This window comes from Penicillium subrubescens (genome assembly GCF_028828155.1).
Source record: "Penicillium subrubescens strain IBT 31985 chromosome Unknown utg000005l_segment0_segment0, whole genome shotgun sequence".
Taxonomy (NCBI): domain Eukaryota; kingdom Fungi; phylum Ascomycota; class Eurotiomycetes; order Eurotiales; family Aspergillaceae; genus Penicillium; species Penicillium subrubescens.
The window spans coordinates 5,427,854-5,447,422 of record NW_026643155.1 but is presented as its reverse complement, the minus strand read 5'-3'; the positions used below and the strand labels follow the sequence as shown (position 1 = coordinate 5,447,422).

Genomic DNA, 19,569 nt, shown 5'->3' with positions numbered 1-19,569 from the left:
TGCGAACGGGAAATGTCAAATGATAGTAACACGAATGAGCACCTTCTCAGACAGGAAATGGAGAGGGGCAATCCCCCGCTTGGAGACACGATTGGAGGGATGGAAATAGTTGGAGAAGTTGGGGTCGGGAGGAGCCGCCAGTTCGATTACAGCAATTTCCAATTTGCTGGTGAGTTCATCGTGATTCTGTTCCTCTCAGTCCAATTGGAGTCTCTTATCACAGTTGCCGACCTGCTTATCGTCGGGCATCGGAGACGCCCTGTAACTCCCCGGGCTCGGATGGATATGCAGAGAGAGCTGCAGTAACATAGTCGTGCGGGTTTATCTCGTATACGGGTCCAGGTCAGCATTTAGAATGTCATTTCAGGATATCAATCTTGGTGTGTCAATCACATAGAACGTTGTGTCATTTCTAGACCGATGTTTGACTACAAGGACAAAGGTTCTGTATATATTCATGGTTATACACATGGTTATACTCGGAACTAAATGTCACAAAAAGGAGCAAAAAAAAGTACACTAGTAGAACAATTTTTGAAGCCATCAAAGCAATTCCAATGAATGGCTCTCATCTTATTAGAAAGGCCTCATCCACTAAATAGTTCAGAACGACTCTTATGGAAAAGCGTCTCGGGCGGACGAGCCGAGACTCGGCCTGCTGGGCCGACACACATAATTCGAGAACCAGCATAAGAGATATAGATCTATGTATATAGATATATGTGTACCTATATGTTCTTGAAAGACAGAATTAAACAATCTTATTTTGCATTTGTTTAATCGCCTCTTCTTCTGAGTCCTTCCACTCCTCCGTAAATCGGGAAAAGAATACAAGCGGACGTCTCGGCCATTTCTCCGCAATCGCCAATACTACCTGCGCCATCACCGGAGCTTAGCACGGAAGACTTCCGACAGCTTCTTTAACTGCTTCTTCCCCGGCGCATCCACCTTTCTGCCCTCCACATTCTCACCTTATTGATTCTGATCCCCTGTTTGAGTCCAATAAACTACCAACATGGCCTCCATCCGTGCCAATTGCCGCAAGATTATGTGCATCGGCCGTAACTACGCGTGCGTAGCCCTTCCCCGCGACACCCATCTCGGTCGCAGTCAATTACCGTCACTGTGTTCCTCTTCGGTCTGAATACCAGCGCTGACATACCGTTTTACAGCGATCACATTACCGAGTTGAACAACACTACCCCCAAGCAGCCCTTCTTCTTCCTGAAGCCCGCCTCCTCCATCCTGCTCCCCAACAGCGGCCCCGTTCTCCGCCCCAAGGGCGTCAGTCTGCACTATGAGGTCGAATTGGGTCTGGTGATGGGCAAGACTGTTCGGGATCTGGACCCGGAGGATGAGCAGGGTGCGCTGGATGCCATTGAGAGTGAGTGATTGCGCTTCTACGCAACTGCATGCCTTCAATCCCACTAACCGACCGCCACTGCTGTTCTCAGGCTACGTCCTTGCCATTGATATGACCGCGCGCAATGTTCAAGAAGAGGCCAAGAAGAAGGGTCTCCCCTGGTCAATCGCCAAGGGCTTCGACACTTTCCTGCCCATTTCCCAAGCGATTGCCAAGTCGCGCATCCCCAACCCGCACGATGCCTTCCTCCGCCTGCGCGTTGGCGAGACCGAGCGCCAGGCTGATTCCACAAGTCTGATGCTCTACCGCATCCCCCAGCAGCTGGCTCAGATCTCTCGTGTGATGACTCTGGAGAAGGGCGACATTGTGCTCACTGGTACCCCCAAGGGTGTGGGTGAGGTCAAGGCCGGTGATGTGATGCACGCCTCGATCGAGGTCAATGGCAAGGAGATTGAGGAGGGTCGGATTCAAGTGGAAGTGCAGGACCGAGTTGGTCGTTATGAGTTCAAGGAGACCTAGAAAGAGGGGTTCTTTGTGCGACATTGTTGATTATTCTATGCATATACTGTACTCTGATGATTCCCTACATTTGAAAATATAGGAGAGATATCCCATTTCATGCGCTTTCTTGATTATAACCAGCATGCTATAACAAATATAGCCAGTATGATTCAGGTCATCTCCATCCCAAGCAGCTCTCCTGATTCAACATGCCTCTTTACCCCCCACAGTTCCTCTCTGCCGTGGCAACTCCGACGAGGGTAATGATTCTGCCGACACTCCGCCCTCCAACTAATCACACGCGCGATAAGAATAGTTGCTGCCCCACTGGGGTGCCTCATCCGGGGAAAGTCTCAAAGTTGTCGCCGGTCACTCGTCCTTCTTTTCTTCCTCCACGTCCGACTAGTCCATTATTCTATACCTTTGCCGTATACCTGATCCTATCCCTGTATATCATCGGAGTTGATTCACAGACTGCGCACCCGAAACCTATCCTATCTGTTCCCTTGTCCGACAGCCTTACTCCTCGTTTGCCTTCCCTTGATGCGACAGCTGCAACATATGAAGTGCGCCGTCATGGCACTTGTGCTTTGCAACTAAATCACCTCCTCCGTCTTTCCGAACCTGTCCGCCCGCCATGCTTGACTGGAAATCCTGCGTCCTAGAGTCCGTCGACTCCAGTCCCTCCTCCTCACGCGCCGACTCGGCCAAACACTCACCCTCCCCCGCAATGCACCCCCCAGAGACGACCGCTCCGCGCAAGTTCGCCCCCGATGCTTCCTTGGTTCTTGTCGGTATTCGTGGCTGCGGCAAGCGCTCACTAGGATTCGTCGCGGCGGCTGCCTTGAAGCGACGCTTCATTACAGAAGACCATTACTTCAAGGAAATCACCGGTGTCACGAGACAGGAATACCTAAAGACACATGGAAGCCAAGAATTCCAGCGCCGGGATATCGAGGTTTTGAAATTGATGCTCGACAACCACCGAACCGGTTGCGTGGTGGAATGTGGATTGGGAAGTCTCACACGACCTGTGCAGGATCATCTGCGGCGCATTGTCAAGACAAACCCCGTCGTTCACCTCGTTCGTGACATCGATCGCATTCAGCAACTCCTCGGTCTAGACGACCAATCCGTGCGGATCCTGCGTGAGGGAGACCCCCTACATCGAACCTGCTCCAATTTCGAATTCTACAATGTCGAGGATCGTACAAGGATTGTCTCGGACGACGGAACCCCCGACCCTCGCTCGGCAGCGTACTCGTTCAAACTACAAGAAGTGAAGGAAGACCTGACCCGGTTTGTTCGCTTCGTGACCGGAGTCGATGTGAATCATTCCAGTTATGATTCCCCCTTCGTGCTGTTAGAGACACCACCTGAGCTTCGATCCTTCACCCATGCCATCTTCGTGAGGTCCTCGGATCTTCTCGCAGACAATGTCAACTTGCCAGAGCTGGAGTCTGGCGGAGATGCCATTGAGCTCTGCGTCGACCGCTGGGGCCCTGAAATGCCCAATGTGATTAGCAAGCAGGTGTCTGTGCTTCGTCGTAACGCGCGGACTCCGATCATTCTCTCCGTGGACATGTCATCACTCAAAGTCGGAAAAGACCATGATCTATCTGCAACATATTTCGATATCCTGGAACATGCTCTTCGCTTGGCGGTAGAGTACCTGGTTGTCAACCTTGGTCAGAACCGGGCTCAATTAGCGCAGATCGTCCGCGCTCGGGGCAAGACCAAGATCATTGGGCAGCACGTTTTTGAAGCAACATCCCGTGTGAAATGGGAGGACGATGGGTGCGTGTCATTGTATAATGAAGCTGAAAAATTAGGCTGTCAGCTAGTGAGGCTCCTCCGAGTAGCCACATCCAGGGAGGAAAATGCCAGTGTCCTCGAGTTTGCCAACAGGATCCGTTCTCTACCAGGAGACCACCCACCTCTGATTGCCTACAACATCGGCCGTCTAGGACGAACATCACAAGTATTCAACTCGATCCTCACGAGTGTGACACATCCTGCAATCACTCGTGAGACGGAGAATGAGCGTGATGCGCAAATCACTTCGCGCGACGCGGTCCAGGCCCTTGTCCAAAGCTACGTGCTCGACCCGCTGAAATTTTGTATTCTCGGCGCGAGCGTCGCCTACAGTCTGTCCCCGGCCATGCACAATGCCGCCATTCAGCACTGCGGCTTGGGACATGTCTATCGAATTCCCGACTCTCCTTCTCTCGCGGTCTTGGATGAGCTTCGCAAAGATCCCAACTTTGGCGGGTCTAGTGTTGTTCAACCATGGCGTGTGGAGCTATATCATAAACTGGCCGCGAAGAGCCGACACGCCGAGGCGATTGGCGCTATAAACACCATCATGCCTTTGCGAGGTACATCGGATGGAACGATGTACTCCCTCCAAGAACAAGCCAGTCGACGCAACCAGGCAGGCCCTGTGTTGGGTTGGTATGGTGAGAACACAGACTGGGTGGGTATCATGACCTGCATCACTCGTCATTTGTCGCCTCGTAATGCGATCAGTGCGAAGACTACCGGTCTTATCATCGGAGCTGGTGGTATGGCACGGTCAGCTATCTATGCCATGCTCCGCCTAGGCTGTCGCAAGATCTTCATCTACAACCGAACGCAATCTCGAGCGGAAGAGGTAGCACGTCACTTCAATTCCTGGGCCGCAGTTCAGACCGACTCAGCAGAGGTGGTCCGAGTACTAAGGTCACTTCAGGATGACTGGCCTGACGACGCCAGTCCACCTAGTCTGATTGCCTCGTGTGTACCCGCCGATCCAGACGGCGACCAGCCCCCCGCCAACTTTGAGATGCCAATGCAATGGCTCGGGAGTCCAACCGGGGGTGTAGTATTAGAGGTGAGTCAAACAAGTACACAGTCCCTAGATGGCAACGAGTCACTAAACTAATACACTGATATAGCTGGCCTACAAACCCCTGGACACACCCCTACTCAAACAAATGCGTCGAATCCGAAGCGACAACGGCCGACCATGGGTTCTATCAGACGGACTCGAAAATGTTATCGAGCAAGGCATTGCCCAATTCGAATTGATGACCGGCCGCAAAGCCCCGCGTCGCCTAATGACCCTGGAGGTCCTCCGCAACTACGAAGGGGAAAGTGGCCGGTTCGACGAAAAAACGATACAGGCCCGGTTGGATGGGATTTGTTCTTAGATTCTTCCTGGCGTTAGTGTCGCAGATAGATAGATTGAAAGAGATCTACTACGATGTACTGTACTGATACTACTGGCGTTTCGATTGTGTGGGTAAACACGAGGAAGGGTAATCCCATATCATTTTATCTATTGTACAAAGGTCCCTTGAACTCCAGGACATGCTTCCCATCTATATGCAAAAGTGTGAACACCGCCCGAAAAGAAGACGAAAAGTATTAATACATAGTCTCAGGCTGGAACATGACCTCCTCAGAACGCAACAACTTCAAATCATGAATGTTGAATGCCATCCGACAAGCCGCGTTGTAGAATGAATGGAATTCAGTATCCAGCTCTGTTTGCGAGTGCTCGCCATCCACATCGGTGGACGTGCTTGGAATCTGCATATCCAGGGAAACATCGATAGTACGTGCAGGAAGGAAAGGTCCACTCTCGTAGTAACCGTAGCTCAACTCTCGATTCTCAAATTCGTATAGTGAAATCGCGGCGCCGCGGATATTCTGAATAGAAGGCGTGATGTACTCCGCCGTGAGCGCGGGGCCGTTGCCAAATGGTGACTGAGACTGGACGATGGTGTTTGGAAGAGAGATCTGACAAAATGCCGACAAGGTTGTTGAGCCCCTGGTTTCTACTTTGGAGCCGACCACGTTCCGCAGGGATGATTTGATGCTCTTGGTGAGAAGTTGGTACTCGACAGAGTCTGCAAGTGCATCGCCTGAGAGTTCGTGGTAGACTGTGCGGGTGAAGCGTAGATCGAGGCTGTTCTCTGGTAAGAGATAATCAACGGCGTTTGAACCACGGATGACCTTGATGCTTTGCACGTCGAATGTATCTTCCGGGTCTCCGAGGGTTTTTCCTAGGCTGGATGCAATTTTGACATCGAGAGTTGGGGCAACACCGGCGAATGCAGAAGAAGGAGTCAATCGGATGTTGTAGAATTGGATTCCAGCGGCCGGGGTGATGGGTCGAAGTGAGGACAGGAAGTTTATGACCCGAGGGATATCTGTGGAGAAAGTTCTTGGAAGAGATAGTTTGCCCAGTTGCGAGGCGCTGGTGGTGGTGTTTTCGAGAGAGGGTTTGCGTGTGAAGAGACAGTGACCTACTGCAGCAGACACAGACTCGTGGACAGTTAAGCCGTTATCCGGGCTTGATGTCTGGACAGGAGGTTTGCGGAGAAGGTTCAGTAAATGGTCTGACAGTCGAGTTTGGTGGCCGTCGAAGAAAGGAGTGGAATTGCTTTCAGTCTCTGTAGACTGTGTAGATGGCATGGCCCATCGGAACCATTGTTTTTGCTGATCCAGCCATGAAACGCTGCCTTCCGGGTTGTAGTTGTATACGTTTGCGGGCTCCGAAGCAGGGAAGTAGGTTGAGAAAGGTACTGAGGCGGGAGTCACCTCCTGAAGAGCGAGGTTGAGTACCCTCCGCGCGTTGTCTGCGCCTGGTTTGTTTTCTGCAAGGTACAGGATTCTCTCCGGAACCCCCGAGGCATCATTTTCCAGAGTAACACCATAAGTCTTGCTGATCCATTCCAACAAGTGTGGTGTGTACATTTGATTCAGTCCTGGACGGGATGTGTCAATACCAGTCGCTTCCTCTCGGATTCTGGCGATGGCGTCAAGGATAATGTCCCCCATTGAATCACAGGCAGTCTGACGCCCAGTGATTCTCACCAAGCCGAGGGAGCTGGTGATGTCAATGCTGGATTGGTGCATAGTGGCCACTTCGTCGAACGAAAAGTGCTCAGCATTGAGGAGTAGGGCAATGAAGGCAGGCGATAGACGGATATCCAACTGGCCAATCTCGTCAGTAATAGACATCTGCCAGCAATCGCGAAGGATCCGCTCTGCCAGCAAAGGCTTGCCCTTCAAGTCTTGCGTTGTGGCCACCCGTTTTGTCACTCCCGTGTGTAGATCTGGGTTGGCGTGCAAAAACGCGGATGTACCAGGCCTCCATCTTGGCGCATTTCCTTCACCCTGGGACTCGAACTGGCCATACTCTAGAATGTAGTCCGATAATTGATTGTAGGTGAATGACGAAGCTAGGCCGTCTCGTACAGCCTCCCACTCGGTCTCGTTCATTTTCCCATTCAGTCCTTTAGATGCTCTGTAGCTCTCAATTCTTTCATGAATTGCACTTGAAGTCAAAGGGGAATATTCTTCCTCTAGATCTCCCAGCATCGACCTCAGTGTGACTGTCTGCGCATCCTCCGTGGTCGTTGTTGTTTTTTGCATTTCCCGCAACTTTTGTTTCAAGCTTCGAGGGCGCTTCGACGGTACGACCACGATCTCTCCCGGCTTTCCGAGTGAGTCCACATTGAGAGGGAGTCTCTGGGATCTCGGCTCTTTCTTGGACTGGCGGCGACGGCGACGGGGGTGTACTCGTTGGATTCGTCGGAGGGAGGGAATGGTTTATCAGAGTCGGAGCTTTGGAATCGCACGTTGACCCCATTGCTCCATGGTGTACATGATGGGATGAAGGGTCGCTGGAGGGCCGAAGAGGGCCAGTTCCCCAGAAGTGTACTCCGAGGATGGCGCCGCATGATGACCGCTGAATAGCAAAGCGCAACAATCTTCAATCGAGGCGCCGATGTCGATGCGCCGACCGATCGTGTTGGAGCTAGTCCCGGATAGGTAATTTATGTGGCCTAAGGCATCAATTGGCTATATGTCTTCTCTGTTGAGCATTTGCACATAACACCCTTTTGTTTATTGATTATTTACACAGTTGTTAGTGGGATCGCTGATACTAAAATACCTAGATGGTAAATTAGTAACAATAAAGCACTAATATCTTCCTGGCCATGGTCTGTGCTCCGAGATCATGCTGCCCGGTCGGTCAATATCGTGAATGTCATCACTAGGTTTCTCGTATGCACTAGTAGTCGAGATTCTAGCATTCCAAATATCGATAGGTGGAAATAGTCAGGCCTAGGTTGTTAGTCAATATTCAATCGTACTTCAGGGTGTGTTTGGAAGGCTGCCCGAAGATGCTTCCGGCTTTTCTACAGTGCTTTCCTTCACCTCAGAATAGCCTATCAATGCGGTTTGGGAGTTTATTTCCTACTATGAATCACGTTCATTGAGTTTTATCTCCCAATCTGTGCTGATTGTTCACTCTGCACTGTAACTAATTACTGTAGTTACACTAGAAATCTCCGATCACCCTACAGTACTGTGCAGCTGCACTTAAATCAATATATTGATTTTCTTTTCTCATGGTAATATCCCTATTGGACTGTTTCTCCATGTGGATGCCCTTTAGTGTCCTTTATTTGCTTATTGATTTGCAATGGTTGATTCTATGGAACGAAATTGGTGTCCGTGATGGATAGTGATTGGCAGAAGCTGGCAACATCGCGCCCTCAAATGATGCAATCCGCGTTCGGCGATTGATGATTGGCTGCATGCGGAGCTCTGTTGGGAACAGCTCGACAAGCCAGCTGCGATCAATTTTAAGCTTAATTGACCGGATGGAGTCTGATATAGAGAGTATTTTTAGTACATGTAGTATAATCTGTTGATATGCTCTGTTGAATATTGAGATATTCCCATCTATACCACTCGCCGACCCATCAACCTGTCAATGGCCGACCCCCGACTTCCCCGGACCCCTACCGGGCCCCGCTTAGATCCATTGAATCTGTCAATTCATTGGCCTTGGGGACTTTCCCAGCTTGTCTACTCCTGTGCCTAGCTCTTATTGATTGTGTCTGATCCTGCTTTTCCTGCTTGATTCAGCTTGGCCCTGTTTATCTACCAACCAATTCAGCTTCCGCCATTTGACCCGTCACCAGTCGGGTCCAGCCGAACCGGCGCCGTCGCCGATTGCCCCGATCCCACGCGAAGAGAAAAAATAACCAAGGTCCGGTGTTTTTGCCCCCCTCCTCTTCCTCTCCGTCCAAGTCAAAATTACAATCGGAATGGTCTTCAATGCGGTCCTCTTTGAATCGCTTCGATCATGCCCGAATCATCAGAACTACCTGTAGACCCTGAACCACCGGCCAATGCTTTCGTGCGCAATCATCGGTCGCCGACTCCCCCGGAAGCTCTGGAGCTCCAGGAGATTCAAACGCGCGAAGATGATGAGCAATTGAATTACTCCTCGGCATCGGCCTCCTCGGGCGAGGAATACCGAGTCACCACCCGCACAGCATCACGGTCAAGTGTCCGTCGCCCTCGTCCGAAGCGCAAAGGTGCTTGGAAGAAAGTTTGCAGTTTCTGGACTCATAATGTCACTCTGACGGTGCCTCAGAAGAGCAACCGCGACCACCTGGGTACGTGAAGCTATCATATTAGCTTGTTGAGCCGTATAGTAGCAGGATAAGACTGACACCGATCTGTATACATCTATACAGCCCTCGAAAGAACATTCCTTGCATACATCCGCACTTCTGTGGTCATCGCCATGCAAGGAGTTCTAATTGCGCAGCTCTTTCGCCTACAACGACCCACCAATCCCCAACCTAATCGCCTGAGGTTTCATGAAGTCGGCATCCCACTCGCCGTGACCTGTCACTGTGTGGCTGTCATCGTAGCTTTGATCGGAGCGTATCGATTCTGGCGACAGCAAAGTGCGATTTCTTTAGGAAAAGTGCACGCTGGAGGATGGGAGCTTAATTGGGTGGGGATTCTACTCGGTCTGGTAAGTTAGGTTCCTGGGATCCGATGCAAGGTTTATGAAGAAAACAATTCTGTTCGGTGACTAACAATTTAATGCCCGTAGCTAATATCGGTGATTCTTATTATATCTGTTGTGATCCTCATCCAGATCGATCTACAACCACACACACTGATTCAACGAATCTTTTGACGCTGCATGATGATGACACCGAATACCCACCCTATTTACTTCCTTCACCAAAAGAATAATACTTCTAATGATGTGAATACTATATCGATCTTTACTACTCTTCTGGCTTGACATACCCTATCTTGAGTCACAAGTGTTGTATACTAAAATCACCGTGTATGTACTGGCGGCACGTGGTCCTCCCTCCCTCACGTATTCTCGAGCATATTTTCAAAAATATATGAAATGGGAGAAGGAAGGATGAGTGGTTTTTGAAATTATAGCACTAATTTCATATGGAACGATGCTGATGGTAACCTCAATACCGGTCTAGCAAGTCAATGAATTGATGATATTATTAGGACAAAGATCAAAGTTCCATTCTATACATGATGCACCATGTGCCTTTCGCTGGATCTAAAAAAAGCAACTCCCAACCGACCTCCTCCTCCGAACAAACAACAAACGAATAATCTCCTCAAATATTGGCACCACCATTGAGCGGGATGATTTGTCCTGTATGCAAATTAGCTAACGTTCCGAAAGATCTTCTCAATGAAACATTCCACACTCACCGTTGATCCATTCTCCAGCAGGGCTTGCAAGGAATGCCACAACACGGCCAATATCAGCCGGGACACCGCACCGCTTCAAGGGGCTACCATTGGCCAGAGCTTGCTCAATATCCTCGAGAGAAGAGTTCTGGTCACAACCCGGGGCATACCGCCACGAGTTCTTCAACCACATGTCGCTCTTGACACCAGCGGGAGCGATAGCATTCACAGTGCAGCGCTTCTTGCCAAAGTCCGCAGCGAAGCAGCGCGTGAAACCCTCGACAGCGCTCTTACTACCCGCATACAGGGAGTGTCCGGGAACACCCACGCCCGCAGCAATAGAAGACATCAACACCACACGTCCACCAGGCTGGATATGATCGTATGCGTTCTTCGCAACGAAGAACTGAGCCCGGGTATTCAAGTCAAAGACATCATTAAAGTCTTGGATGGTCGTATCGGCCAACGAGACAAACTTCTCAGTTCCCGAGTTTGAAACCACAATGTCCAATTGACCGAAATGAGAAACGACTTCTTTGAACAGGTTCTCGATGGCCTCGAGTTTGGTCAGATCAGCTTGGAAAGCGGCGGCGTGGACACCTAGGCTTTTGATTTCGTGGACCATCTTCTCGGCGGAGGCGGGATCCTTGGCGTAGTTGATTGCCACTGAGGCTCCTTTCTTGGCCAGTTCGAGAGCGATTCCTGATCCGATGCCGCGGCTGCCACCAGTGACTAGGGCGACTTTGCCGGCGAGCTCGGCAGGAGCGGCGCTGGGGTTGGCCATGACCATGTTGACTTTGTTTGAGGGGGTTGGCTTGGGGTGGTGTTTGGAAATGCGACCGAGTGATGGGATTCAAATTATAATTCTAGGATTTGGAAAGATGACTGGAGTTTATTTGGCTCTTAAGAAAAGTAACAAATAGAACGCCGAGCGCTGAAATCAGATATACACTCGGTCGCATCATTGCCAATCTACACAATAGTCCTCCTGAAAAGGGTCTGTTTTCCGGATTAGGAAGATAAACACCTGTAAACACAAATTCAGGAGTAATTCTGGGCCTTTGAAAGAGTGCTTGAATGTGTTGAAGCCGTTTGCACACCCAAGATCCCCCTCCGATTACCGCATGCGGAAGATGCATGTCTCAGAATGCTGCAGATGGCTGCGGGCGTCGGTCGCATCGATGAGATGTCTTTGATACATTCCAAGCATCTCTTCCAAAGGAAAGCATGACTTGCCACGGGAGGCCTTACCTGAATGCGGAGATTCCAAAGGCCTACATTAATTACAAAGGTCTTTGACTCGCAAGATATACCCGGCCATCCGCTTCATCACAGCGACCAAGTCTATAGATTCCGCCAAATCTTATTTCCAACTTCAAGAAATTCGATCATGTCGCCCGCTGTCAAGCTCAACGCCGAGCCCAATTTGGATATTAGCTTCCAGGGTATGTAAAGAAGGATTCAGCTATCGGAAATCTATCACTGACAATAACAGACTACCTGATCCTGTCAAAGCTAGTGTTCGACTGGGCTGATAGCTACGATGCCAAAGTAAACCCACCACCTACATTGAGGAATGAGATTCACTTTAACTAATTGAATCATAGGACTGGAATCGTCTCCGCAGCATCATTGCCCCGACCTTAACGGCATGTTCTCCCATCTGTCCCTACACAAAATCCACATCAAACCCAATTTCAGTGCTAACTCAATATTCCCCTTAGGTTGACTACACCAAAATCGGCCTCAAAAGATGGGACAACATGGCCGCCGACGAATACATGGCCATGGTAACCCACCCCGGATTCCTCGGCGATCCCACCATCAAGACCCAGCATCTCCTCGGCCAGACCTGGTGGGAGAAGATCTCCGACACCGAAGTGATCGGTCATCACCAACTCCGCGCTGCGCACCAGGTTTATACGGACGATGGCTTGGAAGAGGTTAAGCTTCGGGGCCACTCGCATGCTACCAATGAGCACTATTACCGTAAGGTTGATGGCGTGTGGAAGTTTGCTGGGTTGAAACCTGATGTAAGATGGAATGAGTTGCGTTTTGAGGAGGTTTTTAAGGGGTTGGATTAAGTGCTTAAACATGGCACCCATGGAAGGTGTAACCTTGTGTTCGATACTTTTTCTCAATCTTAGTATAGACTCCCGATATCTGAGTCTTTGATAATCGTTCTATTTCAAATTGTCAATTTGTGCAGCAGTGATCTTCTCTTTTAAAACATCCGACCCCTACCATTTTGGGCCAAGATTAGGTACCACCGGCTACAGTCTAGTCGCCTGGAAGTAGGGTTACTGCCCATTCGCGATGAAGAAATCCTTGGTCACCTTTACCACCACTGATATGTTATTTCCGGGCACATGATGCGAGAAATGGATATTGTCTATATTCCGTATCTATATCATATCATGAATCTATCACTCCCACCAGTGTCTACACTCAACTCCAGAAAGCCTTCTGCAAGGCATCACACATAAGCGTGATGCACCTCTTCCCCCTCCGACAAAACCCCATCCATGGCCAAGAAAGGATGCGGCATTCCCTTCATAACCTGGAGATCCACCTCAACTCCAGCCTTCTGAAGTTTCTCGGCATATTGCTCGCCTTCTGTCCGCAGCACATCCAACTCGCCGACCATAACCAGTGCCGGAGGAAGCTGAGCCCAATCACCAGTGTAAAACAGCGGACTCGCCTCGGGGTTGGTGCGATCGACTTCATTGGGAAGATAGTGATCGCGGTACCAGATCATTTTCAAAGCAGGCAGGGCAGGTGTATGTTCATATTGACGGTATGACTCGTTGTTGGACACGAGAGCGGTGTTATCAGTTACCGGGACTGAGAGCAGTTGGGCCTTGAAATGCACGGGAGGTGACAAGGTCAGTGCCTTATGTGTCATAATCGCAGCCAGGTTGCCACCGGCTGAGGAGCCACCAGTTGCGATTCTCGAGGGATTGATTGATAGCGCGGAGGGGCCTTGCTGGACCAGCCAGAGGAGAGCCTCCCAGCAGTCATGGACAGCGGCGGGGAAAGGGTTTTCCGGTGCGAGACTATCATCATCTGTTAGAACTGTTTCACTCTTGTCGAAAGTCCCCACAAGGACAACTCAACAATCAACAAAGGCATCATACCGGTAATCAACCGTCACAACCACGCAGTTCCCCCGGACACACAAATTTGAGCACACGACATTCTCAGTGTCAATGTTTCCCAATACCCAGCCACCGCCGTGGAAGTAAAGCATCACAGGCCACCCGCCAGCAGGGACCTCTCCCGTGGGAGTAAAAGCGCGAATAGGCACCGAGGGACCCTCAGTCGCCTGGCGCTGGACAGTGATATCCTGCGTCTTGCCCACCTCCAGCATCGGTCCCGCACCAGGGATTAGTACACCGCTAGTGCGCGATGCGGCAACGGGCTGCAGGTGAACCTGTTGGTTGTTGATCACATGTTGATTATAAAAGTCGACATACTCGGGGTCCAGCAGGTGCTTTACCGAGTCGTGGAGGGGATATGGAGGTTGATTGACACCAGGGACAGACATGACGCCGGTGAAAAAGAAGATTACTGAGAGGAAAGAGGATTAAAGGGAGGCAGGAATGTTTGGACTCGTTCGATGAGACTACTGTACTACAACCCCCTTGCATCTTAAATCGTCATCCCGTGTAGCCCCCACGCATCGGGGATTCTCCAAATACTCCACTGCTCACAGCCGACAGGGTCGCATGCCCCGCGCGGGGTCTTTGATAATAACGATAAGCGGAGTTCCAGCGGGGTCAATTGCTCGAGGCTAGACCAATTTACGACAAGTCCAGCCATTCCCGTTGGCCGCGTCGGAGTCCTTTACGATGATCGTTGCAACACACCCCTCTCTGGCTGTCACCATGCCTCGTGTCGCCTCGCTCTTCCTCCGAGCGTGGGATGCAGGCGCCGAGTTCCGATGCGACGTTATATGAACGGTATCTCTCTTGGCTAAGGTGAGGTATAATAACTTTGCGCCTAAATAAATCAGCAATATCCCCAGAGTACTTCATATTAGCACGCTTACTACCAACGCGCCCGTCTTTATCATTGAGGTTCCGCAGTCCCTGCCAGACAACTACTCGCAGGCCATGGTCCTCAATTGCAGTGTGTATTAATTCGATGAACCTCACCCGAAGGGTGTGGCTTGCCACACACGAGGCGAGGTATACGAAGCATGTCATAGTTTGATTTCTTTCTCGGGCTTTCGAGGACATCAATTCCCGTATGACTCACTCAGTCCGACTAACAGTGCTCGTTCGCCTCGTCCCTGTCCTCTTTCCTGGAAATCTCATGCAAGTTCCTGATGATTCACCGCTAAATTATGATGAACCCTTCGGATTCCAGGGTCATAATATATCACGACAAATTGGCTTGTATAGCAAAAGAAAGTGATCTTCCTGAGGTAGAGGGAGACATAGCAAAATCATTCAGGATTAAGTCGGAATAGCCTTGAATACTCTATGTCGCGTATAATTTTCATTTAATCCTAGACATGGGTTGCTCATTAACTCAAGGATAAAAACTCCAAATTACATCTTTAGTTACTAAGGTTGGAGCGGACTTTGAGCCTGCTCGATACAACACAAGACCCTGAGCACTACCAAACTCAATCTTGAATCCAATGGGATTCAATTGGTCAAATGGCTCGGCTGCAATTTTGATAGATCCAGGCGCTCTGTAGAATATGTGAGCCTCGCCTCCAATGAACACGCTACCTAGAATGTAATAGTGGGATTGATCAACTACCTAGAGGAGTTCGACTACCTGTGCAAACCGAATATATATTTCGGAATTATGGTGGACACAGGATCCAGTAAGAGTGCGGAAAATGTGGACATTTGATGAAGTATTTCAAACTTGGAAGACATAACAGCAAAACAGGTATCTCTTTTCAACCAAGACTTCAAGAAGAAAGATGTATTTGAACCCACCTCCATCCATCACCAAGAAATTGGGCTTGTCCCCAGAGGAAAATGCCGAGGGCTTTGCATAGTAAATAGCAAGATAGCCAGGTTCTGTCAATCAGCAACCGCTGTCTGCAATTCTGCCTGGACACGGGATGCAGAATAAGAGCCTATTGTCTCGCTATATTCGTTAATCAAGCAGTCTGAAATTTTGATGGAGGATATCGAAGCCTGGCACTCGTCCAATCCAGGACACTGGAAGCGGCAATATCACCCCGAACACCGCGCAGATCCCGATGTCTCACCACCCGATCCGTGGACAACGATATTTCTAGCAGTCAATCATGCGACACAGGTCATATTTACCTGCAGGTGCTTAAATGCCTTGATACCATCGAGCATCTCGACTCCGGGTCTAAATGCTGGCCGTTGGAAGCCCGGCCCCTGGAATATCGCCAAATGATTGAAAGTCGAATACGATATCTGATCAATATCATATGCTTCACCGTCAGGTCCAACGTGGGTGAAATGGATGCACATGGACAATTCAGTCCTGGTTCCGAATGCCAAGTCAAGTGCTAAATTTGCCAATAACACGCTTTACTGGCCCATGCAAGTGGCTGTGGACTGTCCTCTTTCGACCACTGCGGAGAAGACGCTTTGTCGAAATGCGATCCATTATATCAGGACGGCGACGGGGAAAAAGATGGTTCATCTCGTTGGCAGTGAGAATGCACTTCCAATTATCCCCATATCGTGATCAGAGGTGACATGTGCAAACCGGGGCGAGACTGGACATGTCTGCAACGAAATGAAATTGTGATTTTAATGAAATCTGACGACATAATGCATTCAATATTTATCTCAATTATATTCTTACTGGAGATTGACGAACAATCCACCATCAACCAGAATCTGGGCTCCAGTCTATTCAAATTTCTATATTAGCATCATGCAACCAAAACACACAAACATCCCCTGCAATACTCATGCAAAGATCATGACTTACCACATAGTTACTCAACTCCTCACAAGCCAAGAAAACAGCCGGCCCCGCCAAATCCGGCGGCTGACCCAACCGACCAAGAGGAATCCGACCCTCCATATACGTCCTCTTCTCAGGATCCGCCAAATCAGCATCATTCAATTGAGTACGAATCGTTCCCGGCAGGAGCGCATTGCACCGGATTCCGTATTTGCCCAGTGCAACTGCGCACGACTGCATCAGACTCAGGACACCGGCCTTGGTAGGGGTGTAGTGTGTCTGTTCGCCGCCGCCGACGAGTGCTGAGATAGAGCTGATGCCGATTATGGAGCCTCCGGGTGGTGACTGGGCGAGGGCCATTTGTCTGGCGGCGGCTTGTGTGGCGAAGAATGCACCGGAGAGGTTGGTGGAGATTGTGTGGTTGAGGAGGGACGGTTCAAGTCTGTGATGGCCGTTAGTCCCTTCCTTCTTATTCCATAGTGGAAATGGGGATAGATCTTACTCGAGGAAATCAGCGAATCGACAAACACCAGCATTGCTAACAAACACATCCAGACGGCCAAATGCCTCCACCGTCTTGGCGACGAAGTTCTTGCCCGTCTCGGGCTGTGAAATATCTCCCGTGACGGTGATAAATCTCGTCTTATCAGCACCTTCTTCAATCTCGTTTACCTCTTTGCGAAGAGCTTCCAAGAGGTCGTCCTCCTTGGGGCCGCCGAGGTGGCTAATGGCGACTTTGGCGCCATGGCGGAGATATTCCAAGGCAATTGCCTGCACACCAGAAAGAAGAGATTAGTTTTGCAGATCCAAGGAGGTTATTTGAGTAATTCAACTGGGATAAAGGCCTTCGTACCCGTCCAATGCCAGTGAGACCACCTGTAATGGCAGCGACCTTGCCTACGAGTAATTGAGGGAGAGGCATAATGTCGCGTGTGTAGTATGCTATGCGTGCAATATATCCGGTGTTGGCTTCCGAAATCCCAAGTTCAGTGTTCAATTAATGAAACGGTGACTTTCCAAGGGGTAAAACGGTGAAGTAGTCTTCGTGGCACCGTTGGAGAGAAAAAAACCCCGCCAAAAGCTGCTTTTGCCTCGGGCGATAAGATTTTCGGGGTCTCGCGATGATGTTGGACCGAGTGTGGGGTTCGGACTTCCCCACGAGGGGCAAAACGTACCGAGTGGGCGGCAATTCCGAGCGACATTCACCCGACAGGACCGACACAACGAGATGCGTTTGGTGGAATTTTGCCTGTGGTTAGGTTGTCCAGTCACTGTATTCGGATAAATCCAGAGAATACGAATATGTACAGGGTGTATGTTCGTCACGACGATTATTAGACTGCGAGATTAAGCTTAACACAGATTTTCTCATCCTTGAAACATTTCAGTCTATTGGATTGAATAGTCGATGCGATTTATGTACATGACATCATAGTGCAAGATGGGGAAAAGGGTCATCATGAAATATGGGACGTGAAGAAAAAGAAACAAAACATCAAAAGCTGCAAAATATTTACGCTAATTCTAAATTCAATGTCCCTCGGTCGAGCCATTAGGAGCCTGGTCATCCGGAGCACGCAAGCTCTTTTGAGGGGCAGGAGTAAGGAGAGCAGAGGCAGGGATCAAAGGAGCAGCCGGGTTCAGCTCCAGGCCGAATCCAGGCTTATCCAAAACGGAGACATCGAGGTATCCGTTGACGGGGATGGGTTCGTTAAGGAAGAGGTTGCCAAAGACGGGCTCGACGGCCTTGCCATCGGCGGAGTTGGCCAGGTACTCCTGGAAGGGGCTGTTAGATTGAGAGACGACAAAGTGGTAGGAGTAAGGGCCGGAGGCGTGAGGAACAACGGGGATGTCGTAGGCAGCGGCAAGGGCAGAGATCTTGAGGAGCTCGGTCATACCTCCCACCCACATCACGTCGGGCTGGATGATGTCCAAGTTGCGGCCCTCAACCAGCTTGCGGAAGCCATAGCGGGAGTACTCGTGCTCACCAGTGGTGAACTTGACAGTAGGGTGGGCGCGCTTCAGTAGGGCGTGACCGTCAAAGTCATCGGGGGACAAGCACTCCTCCCACCAGTCAATATCCAGACCAAGAGCCTCGCAGCGCTTGACCAACTGAATGGTGTATGGGACAGTAAGGGACATGTAGCAGTCAACACGGAGAGGGAAGTCAGGTCCAACGCTGGCACGCTGAAGACGCAGGTACTCGACGTTCTTGAGCAGACCTTCCGTACCCTCATCCGGACCGTGGGGCAAAGCAACCTTGGCACCGATAAAGCCCATGTTCTTGGCGTAGCCAGGCTGGGGTCCAGTGCAGTAGAAGTGCAGACGCTCCCGAGTAGCACCTCCGATAAGCTTGTAGACAGGCTCGTTGCGAATCTTGCCCTGCAGATCCCACAGCGCCAAATCGATGACCGAGATCACGGCCACTGGCAGACCCTTGCGGCCGTAGAACATGGAAGCACGGTACATCTTCTCAAACAGGTTGTTCGTATCGCGGGGGTCTGTTAGAAGAAATGTCAGCTTCGAGTTCATTTACCCGTCAGACTTCGAGACTAGACATACCGGCACCGATCAGGAAACGCTCAAAGTGCTGGTGCACCAGCCAGCAAGCAGGGGGTCCACCGAAACCAGTCGCGAAACCCTTTGTTCCATCGGTAGCCTCAATCTCGACGCAGAACGAGCCCAACACGTTAATACCCCAGGATGTCCGCGAGCCACGGTACTCTGCCCACTTGGTCATGGGGGTGGAGATGTTGCTATCGATCAGCCAGTGACCACCCTTGACCTGTGAAGAGAGTTAGAAAATCAATAATACCCATGTTCCAAATTCACATCGTAACTTACATTGTGGTAATCACCGCCGGAGCCGACTCCGTCAATGACGAAGGTACGGATCTCCTTGATACGAGGGAATGCAGAAGTAGAACCCATGATGGATCTGTAATATACAAGAGAATCAATGCAGAATGCAATAGACAAGAATATAGAAAGAAGAGAAAGAGAAAAGAATCCGGGGAATTCGTGGGGGTGTCGCGACCTTTTTCAAGTCGGGACAAGAGCGGCGAGGGGAAACCCTGAGGCGCTTCGGGGCATTGCTGGCCCGAGAGGCGGGCCAACGGGAAATCCAGCTGCCGTTTGGCTATCCACTGGCTGGATTGGGATTTTTTTGGATCACCGGGGTTTTTTCCTGGTGGGATTTTGAAATTATGTGCTAGATAGTTTTCTTATAATCGGGGGGTAAGTGTAGTTGGGGT

General features: G+C 50.3%; 9 protein-coding genes across 9 annotated transcripts; 4 read left to right on the top strand and 5 right to left on the bottom strand.

Moving 5' to 3' along the window:
- Positions 1–1,015: 1,015 nt before the first annotated feature.
- N7473_008518 (fumarylacetoacetate hydrolase family protein) lies at positions 1,016–1,882 on the top strand (the record flags this gene model as incomplete). Its single annotated transcript, XM_057154458.1, has 3 exons — positions 1,016–1,071; positions 1,173–1,384; positions 1,455–1,882. 3 exons carry the CDS (start codon positions 1,016–1,018, stop codon positions 1,880–1,882), a joined length of 696 nt encoding a protein of 231 aa, XP_057008796.1.
- Positions 1,883–2,501: 619 nt separating this feature from the next.
- On the top strand, positions 2,502–5,055 carry N7473_008517 (repressor protein; the record flags this gene model as incomplete). Its single annotated transcript, XM_057154457.1, has 2 exons — positions 2,502–4,736; positions 4,801–5,055. The coding sequence occupies 2 exons, from the start codon at positions 2,502–2,504 to the stop codon at positions 5,053–5,055; spliced, it is 2,490 nt and encodes an 829-aa protein (XP_057008795.1).
- A 217-nt stretch (positions 5,056–5,272) lies between these two features.
- On the bottom strand, positions 5,273–7,288 carry N7473_008516 (putative respiratory complex assembly protein Rmp1; the record flags this gene model as incomplete). The annotated part of the gene is made up of 1 exon (XM_057154456.1): positions 5,273–7,288. The coding sequence occupies one exon, from the start codon at positions 7,286–7,288 to the stop codon at positions 5,273–5,275; it is 2,016 nt and encodes a 671-aa protein (XP_057008794.1).
- Positions 7,289–9,014: 1,726 nt separating this feature from the next.
- N7473_008515 (DUF202 domain-containing protein) lies at positions 9,015–9,866 on the top strand (the record flags this gene model as incomplete). Its single annotated transcript, XM_057154455.1, has 3 exons — positions 9,015–9,330; positions 9,412–9,698; positions 9,780–9,866. The coding sequence occupies 3 exons, from the start codon at positions 9,015–9,017 to the stop codon at positions 9,864–9,866; spliced, it is 690 nt and encodes a 229-aa protein (XP_057008793.1).
- A 457-nt stretch (positions 9,867–10,323) lies between these two features.
- Positions 10,324–11,189, bottom strand: arp2 (hydroxynaphthalene reductase arp2; the record flags this gene model as incomplete). Its single annotated transcript, XM_057154454.1, has 2 exons — positions 10,324–10,361; positions 10,421–11,189. The coding sequence occupies 2 exons, from the start codon at positions 11,187–11,189 to the stop codon at positions 10,324–10,326; spliced, it is 807 nt and encodes a 268-aa protein (XP_057008792.1).
- A 600-nt stretch (positions 11,190–11,789) lies between these two features.
- arp1 (scytalone dehydratase arp1) lies at positions 11,790–12,483 on the top strand (the record flags this gene model as incomplete). The annotated part of the gene is made up of 4 exons (XM_057154453.1): positions 11,790–11,844; positions 11,895–11,950; positions 12,007–12,048; positions 12,124–12,483. 4 exons carry the CDS (start codon positions 11,790–11,792, stop codon positions 12,481–12,483), a joined length of 513 nt encoding a protein of 170 aa, XP_057008791.1.
- Positions 12,484–12,875: 392 nt separating this feature from the next.
- Positions 12,876–13,946, bottom strand: N7473_008512 (alpha/beta hydrolase; the record flags this gene model as incomplete). Its single annotated transcript, XM_057154452.1, has 2 exons — positions 12,876–13,455; positions 13,537–13,946. 2 exons carry the CDS (start codon positions 13,944–13,946, stop codon positions 12,876–12,878), a joined length of 990 nt encoding a protein of 329 aa, XP_057008790.1.
- A 2,260-nt stretch (positions 13,947–16,206) lies between these two features.
- Positions 16,207–17,237, bottom strand: N7473_008511 (SDR family NAD(P)-dependent oxidoreductase; the record flags this gene model as incomplete). The annotated part of the gene is made up of 4 exons (XM_057154451.1): positions 16,207–16,257; positions 16,340–16,757; positions 16,818–17,086; positions 17,169–17,237. The coding sequence occupies 4 exons, from the start codon at positions 17,235–17,237 to the stop codon at positions 16,207–16,209; spliced, it is 807 nt and encodes a 268-aa protein (XP_057008789.1).
- A 608-nt stretch (positions 17,238–17,845) lies between these two features.
- N7473_008510 (L-rhamnonate dehydratase) lies at positions 17,846–19,246 on the bottom strand (the record flags this gene model as incomplete). The annotated part of the gene is made up of 3 exons (XM_057154450.1): positions 17,846–18,816; positions 18,878–19,100; positions 19,160–19,246. The coding sequence occupies 3 exons, from the start codon at positions 19,244–19,246 to the stop codon at positions 17,846–17,848; spliced, it is 1,281 nt and encodes a 426-aa protein (XP_057008788.1).
- Positions 19,247–19,569: the final 323 nt, after the last annotated feature.